At 35.2% G+C, this 11,902-nt stretch overlaps 3 protein-coding genes across 3 annotated transcripts in view; 2 read left to right on the top strand and 1 right to left on the bottom strand.

Moving 5' to 3' along the window:
• Positions 1-344: 344 nt before the first annotated feature.
• Positions 345-8,495, top strand: ccdc87 (coiled-coil domain containing 87). The gene is made up of 19 exons (XM_056456377.1): positions 345-535; positions 609-760; positions 1,369-1,619; positions 2,014-2,173; positions 2,208-2,301; positions 3,514-3,593; positions 3,677-3,831; positions 3,903-4,023; positions 4,103-4,303; positions 4,837-4,956; positions 5,054-5,172; positions 5,251-5,380; positions 5,493-5,602; positions 5,837-5,952; positions 6,039-6,061; positions 7,429-7,581; positions 7,747-7,861; positions 7,976-8,118; positions 8,201-8,495. The coding sequence occupies exons 1-19, from the start codon at positions 508-510 to the stop codon at positions 8,438-8,440; spliced, it is 2,511 nt and encodes an 836-aa protein (XP_056312352.1). The 5' UTR covers positions 345-507; the 3' UTR covers positions 8,441-8,495.
• Positions 8,496-9,559: 1,064 nt separating this feature from the next.
• pnpla8 (patatin-like phospholipase domain containing 8) overlaps positions 9,560-11,902 on the top strand; it is an 18,976-nt gene continuing 16,633 nt past the window's right edge. The window contains exon 1 of the mRNA XM_056455807.1: positions 9,560-9,650. The gene's annotated coding sequence lies outside the window, so the exon portion shown is untranslated. The remainder of the gene's footprint in view (positions 9,651-11,902) is intronic.
• On the bottom strand, positions 9,877-10,496 carry akap14 (A-kinase anchoring protein 14). The gene has a single exon (XM_056456376.1). The coding sequence runs from the start codon at positions 10,494-10,496 to the stop codon at positions 10,026-10,028; it is 471 nt and encodes a 156-aa protein (XP_056312351.1). The 3' UTR covers positions 9,877-10,025.

Here is an 11,902-nt window from a genome sequence, read left to right as displayed (position 1 = left end):
GAACTTTAGCCACATTCCGATAAACTATCTTTTGTCTTGATTTTGATCTTCAGACCACACTACTTGATAGCCTAGTTAATTCTTAAACCGTGTGTATTGTAATTTAATTATAAATATACTTTATTAGTATTGTTTTGACAGAAATCACGTGATATTCACTTAAGTGCGGTGTTGTTGCGCCAGGTTTAAACCTAAAACAACTTAAAACTGCATTTAAACTGCTACTGCCGATTGAATGCTGATTCTTAATGCTGTTTTTGTAAAACCCTGGAGATTTTTTTTTAAATATTATTTAGTTTGACTATGCTTTCTACGCTTAAATAGTGTTTATAATGTCAAACATCTGTTCAGATTTAGTTTTAACATAAGACTGTAAGATATTCCTCTTGTGCATTGACTGTTTTTGAGAATGACAGAGGAAATAACAGTATTTATGTACAATGTGATCTCCAAGTGATGGTCCACAATCAAGAAATTCTTCAGAGATTGATTTAATTTGTCTGCCATATGGACATCGGTGCTGGAAGGATGACAGGTTGGTACTTATTCCACTATCAAAGATTTGGCATTGATGTTACAGTAATGCCGATTCATAAATTCATCTTCAGACAGGTCTAAGGAAGTGATGTTGGAGTCTTCAGTTAATAAGAATAATAAATGCATCCCGAGATCTCTGACACAATTGTGCAAACAGCTAGAGGACAGAATCATGCAGATATCACAGCATTACTCCATCTGTGATGAAGACAGACACTCTCTGGTAAGATGTTTTTAAAATATAGTGTAAACATTGCCTGAAAGCATTCATGAAAAATTAATTAAAGAAGTAGTACCCCCCAAAATTTTAATTATATCATCATTTACATCACCTTTGCTTCTTTTTCAAACCTTTATGAGATTTTTTCTTCTGAATCATTTCATTTTTTTCAAAACCTGTAACCATTGACTTCCATTGTAAGTGTTTTTTGTTTTTTTTTTTACAATGGAAGTCAATAGTTACAGGTTTTTAACATTCTTCAAAATATCTTCTGTTGTGTTCAACAGTGAAAAAAAACACTTGAGAGTGAGTAAATCTTCATTTTTGAGTGAAATGACCCTTTACGTGACTAAAAAAATCTTCACAACTCTCAAAAATCAAAAAGACACAAGTGAGATAAAGTGATATAAGCAATTTATTGAAAACAGGGAAGCACTTCGGTCACATATTGACCATCGTCAAAGCCAAGCTATTGTTACTTTGTCTTTTTTTTGTATTTTTGAGAGTGTGCAGTGTGTGCAGACTTTTTCATTCATTCAGATTCTTTTGTTTATGCATTTACTGGATGGTACACTGCATTATATCTCTTTCTTTTTGCTTTTGACATTCAGACTGCAGTGTTGTCCTCTGAGCTGGCTCTGAATTGGCAGGACCTGAAAAGCCGTCCCGTGGACTCCACACTGAGTCGGGATGAGAGAGTGCAGCTGCATCGCCAGACCTTCAGCGAGGTGCTGCACATCTGCGAGCAGCTGTTTCTGCGTTACCTTCACCTGGCAGAGACTCTGCGGAGGAGAGGGGTCTTCAGCGATTGTGCCAACCGCAGGAGGCTGGCAGCTCAGTTGGCTGTGGACTGCACCAGCCTGTAAGTGTGTCTGCAATTATTTGTATTATTATTTTTATTATTATTATTATTATTATTATTATTATTAATTATACTTTATTATTATTATTTTTATTGTTATTGTTATTATTATTATTATTATTATTATTAATTATACTTTTTTATTTTTTTATTATTATTATTATTATTATTTTTTTATTTTAATTATTTTTTATTATTAATATTTTTATTATTATTAATATTTATTATTATTATTGTTGTTATTATTATTATTATTGTTATTATAATGATACTTTTTATGATTATTTTTATTATTATTATTATATTTATTATTATTATTATTATTATAGTTTTTTTAAATAGTTTTTATAGTTATTATTTTTTGACATTAAATTGTGACTATTTTTGTTTGCAGCTTGAATATTCGTTCAATTCGATGCCGGATTGTCACAGGAATCAAGGCTATGCGCAGTACTGTGATACAGCAGAAAGCTTTACACACAGAGATGTGCACACAGGAAAAAACTGTGGAGGATGACCTCAGGGAGGTGTGTTATGTTGTAAAGATTGAAATGTTAAGGCCATTTTAATGAATTTCTGTGTTTATAGATTCAGGACAAAATCGGGGAGCTGGATCTCCAACGTGTGTATGACCTTCTGCCCTGCAACATGGAGCAAATCTCAAATAAGACCGACAAACAGTGTACGGCAAGACATACATATACATAATTGTGTGTTCAACTACATGTTGTTTTAAAGAGATAGTTAACCCAAAGAATACTACTAATGTAGTCACTCCCAGGCCATTCAAGAATAAGTCGAGTGTCTATTTCTTCAGGAAATTCTTTCAGTTTGTATCTGAAACGTTGTCCTTAGTGTTTCAGAAATGCATGTCTGCAGCTAACAGTATTATAAGAATCAAAAAACATATAAAGGCAAAACTAAATGAATGCATATGGCTCCTGATGATATGTTGAGGTCTCATGAAGCAAAAGAGTAGGTCTGTGTAAAAAATGAACATTATTTACAGCAGTGTTTCCCAACCCTGTTCCTGAAGGCACATCAACAGTCCACATTTTCAACCTCTCCCTAATCAAACACACCTAAATCAACTCATCAGAAGATTAGAAGAGACTCCAAAACCTGAAGTTATTGGGTCAGATAAGGGAGACATTCAAAATATGTACTGTTGGTGTGCCTCCAGGAACGGGGTTGGGAAACACTGATTTACAGGAAGCTTTAAGTCGTTTTGAACTCTTTTTACTTTCGTCATACAGACAAAGATATTTCTTCAAAATATCTCAAAAGATTGTTTTTCAAAGAGAGTCATACAAATTTGGAACATCGTGAAGATCATGATCATCATCATGAATAACTAAAGGATGGGGTTATTTAAATGTTTTGGGTGAACTATCCCTTTAAATCGGTTATGTGTAGAATTCAGAAACACTTGTGATTGGTGACACCAGTGGCTATTAAATGACCTCCGGTTTAATTTACATTGTTACATTTCGAGCTGTGCGTTGATAATAAAAAGTGATGTATTGACCTTAATCTGCAAGGCCGAAGTGCGCTCATTTTTGCAATTGTTCTTCCCATTCTGTTTCCTATTGGAGAAATAACTAGGAATAACAAACTCTACAAACAAGTGTGTTCATAACTATGCATAAAAAGTGGAATAATATAAGCAAATATCAGTTTGCAACACCAAAAAGCTTAACATCTAAAAAAAATCTATGGAATTGAATGAGATCGGAAGTCTCGGGCCAAAAAGATTCCAATGGCGGCACCTGCTTGAACTTGAAGAATAAGGTCAATATATTAGAATGCCTATATACAACCAAATATGCAGGTGATGGGTTATAATTCAAGATATTACAATAGGACACTCTTTAAGATGCATTCATTCATCCAGGTTCCACAGCAAGTATCTGCAGTATACTAAAACAAGAGCAAGATCAGAGTCCCAATCAAAACCGGTCGGTCAGATTGAAGGTGACAAGAAATTTAACCACAAGTTCCTTATTGCAAATGTTCGACGATTAGCATATTGTCAAATTCTGTTTCTTCTTTCTTAGGGATGTCATTCCATGCCAAACTTGCGGAGGGAGAGTCTTCTAGAGGAGCTGGACATCAAGCTGCTTCGTCGGCCTTCATCTCCATTGCTCCTGCTGTCTACAGATTCTCCCTCCAGCTTGGAGAAACACATGAGTCCTGGAGAGGATCTGAAGAGGTTGGGATTTTACAATTCACCCATACGACATATCAGTCATAGTGCAAAAATAAGCATCGATGTGTTTTTAGATTATTACAGGAGAGCGATAATGAAGATGACAGTAACTGTGAGGCAGATCTGTTCCCGCTTATAGAAGCTTTGACCTTCTTTAACTCTAGCAGACTCCAAAAGCTCAAAAAAAGACTCCTGGTACGTAGAGACTGGATCTTCTGCGATAAACCATGTGCAGATCTGACTTTACAGTTGTTTATTGCTATTTTCTGTCTAGAAAATGAAAGAGGAAGTGAAGGAAAAAAAAAAGCGCAAAGCTGTGGAAAAACCTTTGCATGCACAAGGAGACGTGATCAGTGTGGCGTTTACTCCTCAAACCATCATGCGCACAGCTGCGGTCAGAGTGCCTGATTGGGTTTTTCCAGAGACCCTCAAACTCAGAATGTGTCCACCAGTCTACAATGAACTCACTGAAGAGGTGCTACTCTGATATCAGTGTCGTTTTAGTAGTATTTATATACTTTTACAGTATTTTTGAAAGTTTGAAATTTGAATCTTGTTTTTTTATTTTTATTATTTGTTTCATTTAAATGCATTTATTTAGTATTGTAGTATATATTAGTGCTTTGAGTTAGTTCTAAGTATGTTTTATGATTTAGTGGTTTTATTGTGTGCGTTTGGCATTTTCATTTGTTTTTTTAAAGAGTATCTTTAGCTTAAATTGTATTTTTATTTCAGAATTTTTATTTTATTTTATTATATGTTATTTCAGACAACTTTTCAAATGTTTGGTTTTCAATTACAATGCATATTTTATTTCCATAAGGGATTTTTTTCTATTTTTTTTGTAGTTTTAAATAATATTATCTCTATATTTAAAATGTATTTATATATTATTAATATTTAACAGGGTTTCTGCAGGTCTTGGATGAATCTTAAAGTCATTAAATGGTGTGTAATTTCTTAGAATTTGGCTTATATTGGACTTACATGTATAATTCCAATGTCTAGATTGATTCTGCATCGGTTCTTCAGATGGATCAGAACTTGGTTGAGCAGAAACTGGAGATGAGCAAAGTCTATGAGGAATTATTTAGGAATATTTCAACAAAGTATTTCAACTTTGAAGAGGTAAGCCGAGTAATAATCTGTGGACTAGATGATTTGTAGATGGCATCCTCATTTCAAGGATCTGAAAATAATAAAACCGTCTGTCCATCTTCTGAAGGATCCCAGCATTGAGCCTTCCTTGACAAATCCCACATGTCTCATTTCAAAAAGAACAATTTATGACAAACTAATAAACCAGTCACTCAGGAGGCCCAATCCATACAACATATCCCACAGGTACCGTTCTGTCTTGTTATCTGTAAATTTGTACTTTGATATCACAATATGACATTTAATCTTGCATCATAAATGCAGAGAGAGAATGGAGAGGAATGTAAACAAAAAGAGGCCTGAAGATGTGACCACACGAGCGTACAGAGCCTGGTTCCAATGGTGGAAGTGTCAACTATCACTGGATGATTATCTGGACTATATTTCCACTCAGGTAAGTTTATAATATGTGGGTTTGCTAATGAATGATGATTAGAATAGTCAGACTGGAGGATCATCTGTATACTTCAGTAGTTGTGATTGATATTTGTGCCTTGGCTTTGAAGGACTCTGATTATCTGTCAGTGCTGTTTCACCTGTATGACAGTGATGATGGTGATGATGAAGAGGCAGAGAGACACAAGTTGGATCAGCAGCAGAAAGAGGAGAGGAGAAGGTCTGGTATTAATATCTGGATTTTATGTTTAGTTCATCTTCTCTAATTTATTTGGAGGTTGACACATGATTTAGTGAGTCTTCATAATTAGTGTCATAGTTGGAAAACACTCACAAAACAACGTGTGATACTAGGAATGTGACTCTCTGCAGATTCCAGTTATTTTATGTCTATAATTAAAAGTGAACTTATAGATTAATCTTTTCATTATTATCTGATGATCATCACTTCCAGAAAGCAGCAGGAAAGGTTCGATTCACTTAGGAGACGCAAACAGGAGTTTGTTCCTGGATTCTGGAACATCAACACTATAGAAATGGGGGGACTAGGGAGAGAACCAAAAGTGGATGGCATGTTATTTTTCTTTATAAACAAAAATAATATTGGTCTGTTTATGAAAATGTGTTATTTTATGCCCGAAATATCTGTGTTTCAGAGAGAAAGTTTGAAGAGGATGTGGTGAGTTCATGTTCTTTTCCTTGTAATATAAAACTGCACTTCTGTTTTGAACTAATTTCTTCTTTATCTATCATGTCATGTCAACAGAAATGAGTTTGAATCATAGCTCAAGCTTGCATAATCACTTTTTTAACAGAGACTCATAATGATGTTCCTCTGTTTTGAAATTTAATACAGATGAATGGATGAAAGTATAGATAGATAGATAGATAGATAGATAGATAGATAGATAGATAGATAGATAGATAGATAGATAGATAGATAGATAGATAGATAGATAGATAGATAGATAGATAGATAGATAGATAGATAGATAGATAGATAGATAGATAGATAGATAGACAGATAGACAGACAGACAGACAGACAGACAGACTGCTGAATGAACGAGAGACTGATTGATGGATGGATGGGTGAGAAGACGGACGAGACTGACGGATGAATGGGTGGGTGGATGGATGGGTGGATGGAGAGATTGATAAATATAGATGCATGGATGTATTAATGGAGAGAATGATAGATGCATGGATCATTGGATGGATGTATTAATGGAGAGACTGAAGGATGGATTGAGTGATTGTTGGTTAAATGGGTTAATGGAGAGACTGATGAATGGATGGATGGATGGAATGATAGATCATTGGATGGAGGGATTAATGGTGAGACTGATGGATAGATGGTTGGATGGACAGATTGATGGATGGTTGGACTGATAAATCATTGGATGGATGAATTAATGGAGAGACTGATGGATGGGTGAGTAGATGGATCATTGGATGGATGTAGAGATCGTTGGATGGATGAATTAATGGAGAGATTGTTGGATGGATGGAGAGATTGATGGATGGACTGATAAATTGATGGATGGATGATGGATGGATGGATGGATGGAATGATAGATCATTGGATGGATGGATTAATGGTGAGACTGATGGATAGATTGTTGGATGGAGAGATTAATGGATGAATGGACAGATGGACTGATAGATCATTGGATTGATGGGTTAATGGAGAGAATTATGGATGGACTGATGGACAGAAGGATGGATGGATGGACTGATAGATCGTTGGATGGATGGATTAATGGAGAGACTGATGAATGGATAGATGGAGAGATTGATTGATGGATGGATAGATGGATGGATGGAGAGATGGACTGATCACTGGATCATCTGTGGTGACCCCAGATTAATAAAGGGACTAAGCTGAAAAGAAAATGAATGAATGAATGAATGAATGATGGATAGATGGATAGATGGATGGATGGATGGATGGATGGATGGATGGATGGATGGATGCATGGAGAAACTGATGGATGGATTTATAGATGTTCTTCAGTCTGAAAGAGAGACTGTTTGTTGTGGACAGGACGGTGAAGGTCCAGCTTCTGCTCTGCAGGATACTGAACAGTTGCAGCTCAGGCTGGAAAAGGTCTGGAATGCCCTGCATCTGCCAGAAGGACAGCGACTAGACATGGCCATCAAATACAGCTCATATGAGCACAGGGACCATCTGCAGGAGGTACACAATAATAATAATAATAATAATAATAATAATAATAATAATAATAATAATAATAATAATAATAATAATAATAATAATAATAATAATAATGATAAAAAAACTGTCCTGGCTTTCCCTCATCATCTTTAGTGTTGTCACGTAGATGTTTTCTTTTTCTATCAGGCTATTTCTGCATGGGAGCAGGCCACCTGTTTGATCCACAAGAGGGAGCTCTTGCTTTCCAGGTTGGAGGATTTTGAGAGGGAGGCCTCTGATCCCAACAGATTTTTCCAGCCAGGTACATTAGAGGCACTAAATAATGCATTCTGCCCCATGCAGATGGTGTACTGCATGCATGGTTTTATATATATTTATATCATATAATTAATACAGATATAATGTAAATACACAGGTTATCCTGGCTCATCCATGGCTAGAATGGAGGAGGCGACTCAAAGGGAGAAGCTCACCTCTCAAATTTCAGTTGTAGATGAGCAACTGTTAAAGATTATAGGCCAAATCACAACCCGTTTTCATGACAACATCAGCTATAAGGTGAGAGCGTGACTGTTTGTATACACTATTGTTAATTTGCTTGCAGTTGTTCATCTTTGTCATTGTTTTTTGGTTGTCCCAGGGTCGTCCATACAGGGAGAAGATGCGCTGGGACCGGACTGAGATGTTGTACTGGCTGCAGCAGGAGAGGCGGGTTCAGTCGCTGGAGATGTTTCTAGAAGGACAGACAGCTCTACCTGTAAGGCTTCCTCCTCTCAGTCAAAGTCAGGAGCTTTACTCGGGCAAACATCAAAACCTACTGGAGCAACCTACATCAGACTGTGAGAGAAGTGGGAGATTATTGCAACACTGTGAACTCTAATGACAAATATAACAACTTAGTACCAATTCTAGCAAATAAAGCAGTTTTTATTGAACTGATTATTGTTTTTATACTGTTTAGTTAAAGAACTTTCAAAGGCTGAAGATTTCATACACAGGGTTACAAATTTGATCTATATTATTTTTTATTTGTCTTTTTAATTATATATGTCTTTAAGGCAGGTTGTAAATAAAATCAGAAATTAAACCCTCATAAAATTAGAAGATATTTTTTTTTTGTGTGTGAAATATATCAAAAGTACACTGTATTCACATCCTGACAATATAATTACTACAAAACTAATATTAAATGCATGTTATTTGTAAATAAATATCATTTGCCAGTGTTTTTAGTAGAGATGCTTTTATAAATTGCATTAATGTTTAGCATATTTTAAAATATTTTTAGTTTTATCAAAACATTTAAATACAGTTTTTTAATTGCTTTTGTGTTATTTTATGAAGCAATTTAATGTTGATATTTTTATATTTGTTTCAGGTCATTTAGGTTAAAGTTAAACTAAATGAAATCAAATGTTTATATAGTCCTTCAAGCCCATAGCTAGAGGGGATTCGGGTGGTTCCCTTACTGACAAATGTCCAGAATTAGTCCCATACATGAGCTCATTTGTCCTATTTTGACTGCTCTGCCAACATAAATAGTGAAAATAACCCATCGAAAAAGGCTTTAAGACCAAGCGGAATCCTCTGTTGGCTGTTGCTTCAGCATAACTTTAGCAAATCAGTTTTGGCCAATGCAAATATTTTAATTTTATAATCCTACGTAAGAGAAGTCTTCTTTCGCTACTTTATTGTTTTTAAATAGAGAAAACATTTTACAAGTAACTTTTATTCTTATTCTTGAAACAAAAAATGACCAATAAAAAGGTGTGAAAAAGATTATTATTATTATATTATTCATTCTTAATATTACTAACAATTGATTAATTAATAATTTTATCTCGTATAGTTGGGTGCGCTATTTGCCTTTCAACCAATAGTCGGCAGTGTTCCTTTTCCCGTTTGTTTGTGTTGCTCCTGTCATCCGAGGAGAAGAGGACAATCGCGGCGCTCTGATTGGCTGTGCTCGCATCACGTCATGTTTTCTGTTTCTAAACGTTTCCTGTCAAATCTTCCATTCGGGATTGACACAGCTCTCCGCTTTCAGTTATTCCTGAACGAAATGACAGCGAATAATAAGGAATGGACGGGTATGTTCGTTTATTATTCTCCTCGATATTTCAAATCCCCATTTAAACGAGCGGAACTGTTTATTTGAACCATTCCTAGCTTATCATAACAAGACCAAAGGTCCCACGAGCAGCCTTATGAAAAGAACAAACATATATTAACAGTAAAGCCTCACATTTATAAAGATATTCAATAAAGATAGACGTATCTATAATAATATACGTAAATAACTACTGATAACAATGACAAAAACACCACATTTACCATAAATATGAGGCGTTTTTGTATTTCTAATGATACGAAATACTAGTTGTATTCTTATTAGGTACAACCAAATTGATTTCCATTGACAGATGTTCTCTGCAAGCTCAGTTCTATTGGCAGATATCGATGTTTTAAAAGTCAACAGTGTCTAAAAGCAAAGTCTTGCTCTCGATGACATCCATCAGCCACTTTTCCCTGAACCTCGTTTGTCCTGGAACATGTTTGGAGCGGTTGCTTTCGATGATGAAGTGCACGTCCACGGGCAGGCTGTCAGGCTTGATTCTGGAGATCTCTATGATGAAGTAGACGCGGGTTGTGGCTCTGGGGATCGGGGTGGATCGGGTCGGGATGCTCCACTGGACCTCGTACTGGTACTGGGTTTTGAACTCCAGCTCTGCCTGCTGGAGAAACCTCAGACTGCAGAGCCAGCCTGGGTGCTGGATCTCCCACGTGGCCATATATTGTCTGATCTGTTGCTCTCCGATTTCGATTGTGAAGTCTTTGCATGAGATCCAGTCGATGTTTTTTATTTTATAAGCCGCATTTGCGTTGTCCGATTCCATAACTGTCAGCGCTTCTGTCATGTTGACATCGGTTTCCATGGCGATGAGTGACAGCCAGGTGACGTGCACTGAGACGTCACGTTTTAAATGGGTATTTTTACATCTCACCTGTTAGCTTTTATTGATATAATAAAGTAATTGCGATTTTTTTGCGTTGAAGCGGAGGAAATCTTTGAGTGATGTAATGGTTATCACAAAAATGCCAAGCAATTACAATTAACAGAAAGCTCACAAAAACATCATAGGCGTTTCTACCACCCAAGCTCTTAAGTCATGCCATTGCTTTGTTTCAGCAGCAAATCAAAAGCTGTTCAAAGTGTAATTGCTCTTGTAACTACTGGATTAGTGTGATTCATAAATTAATCAGTCAGACCAGTTTTGTGAGCTAGATTAATTATTCGTTGTACAGATGTAAGTCCAGAGAACCAGTCTTTCACTTGTCAGGTGATCACGTGGAAGGATGTAAAAGTAAAAAGCTTTTCTGTCATCTATTTCTTGAATATTACACATGAGCTTTTAAATATCATAGTTACTTTCAACTCAAATGTATCTGAGCAATTCCACGCAAATGTCAACCTTGCCATGAAGAAAAAAGGTTTTCACTAAAATAGAGAAACCGTTTCTACATTTTTTGTGTAAGCAAGTATTTTACAGTACTTAAACAAATGCTCAAAAATGTCTCTGTCAGTGTTGTCAAATTATTATATTTGATTCACCAAAATCACACAAGTGGAAATTTCACATCCGTCACATCCATAACGGAAAAGCGTCACATCCATAATGAAGCTTTTCCCCTATAAATGCAAAAATATTAAATCAAATCAAATCAATCATGTTTGTTTAACAGAGAGCCGACTCTTATCCTTTTGATTAGCATTATTTCTTTTGGGTTGTGCAGTTTAATTCACAGAATTTCTACAAAGTATGTTGTATACTGTAAACTTGCAGACTTTTTTTGGTCAAATCCATAATGCATGTTTATTTTCCTAATTTAAAATATAAAATATGTTTACAGATTGACATTTTTCTAATCCCACAACTCTGTGGTGAGTTGTTTTGGAAAATATAAACAGATGTTTCAATATAAGGTTAACATATACTTTCCATGTTTTGAGTTTTTACTGTAAATGTCACATCTATAACGCTGGAATTGCTCATATAGTTATAATTTTATAGATTATTTTATACATTGCATTGTGACTTTATTGACATAAAAACATTGCATGATAAAAATTTTGGTTAAAAAATATTACATAAACCTATTGATATATGAAATAAGAAATTTACTTCACTATTTGCGTTGTTGAACTGTTAATAACTATCATATTCATTATATTGTAGCATATTCATGAATATGAACATGACCTGTTGTGTTTGTGCAAAATATAAGTTTAAATTTACTTTATTATTTAAACAATTTTAACTATTATTATTATTATTATTAT

The sequence above is a fragment of the Danio aesculapii genome, chromosome 4 (assembly GCF_903798145.1).
Source record: "Danio aesculapii chromosome 4, fDanAes4.1, whole genome shotgun sequence".
Lineage (NCBI taxonomy): Eukaryota > Metazoa > Chordata > Actinopteri > Cypriniformes > Danionidae > Danio > Danio aesculapii.
This window is presented reverse-complemented; position numbering and strand designations above follow the sequence as displayed.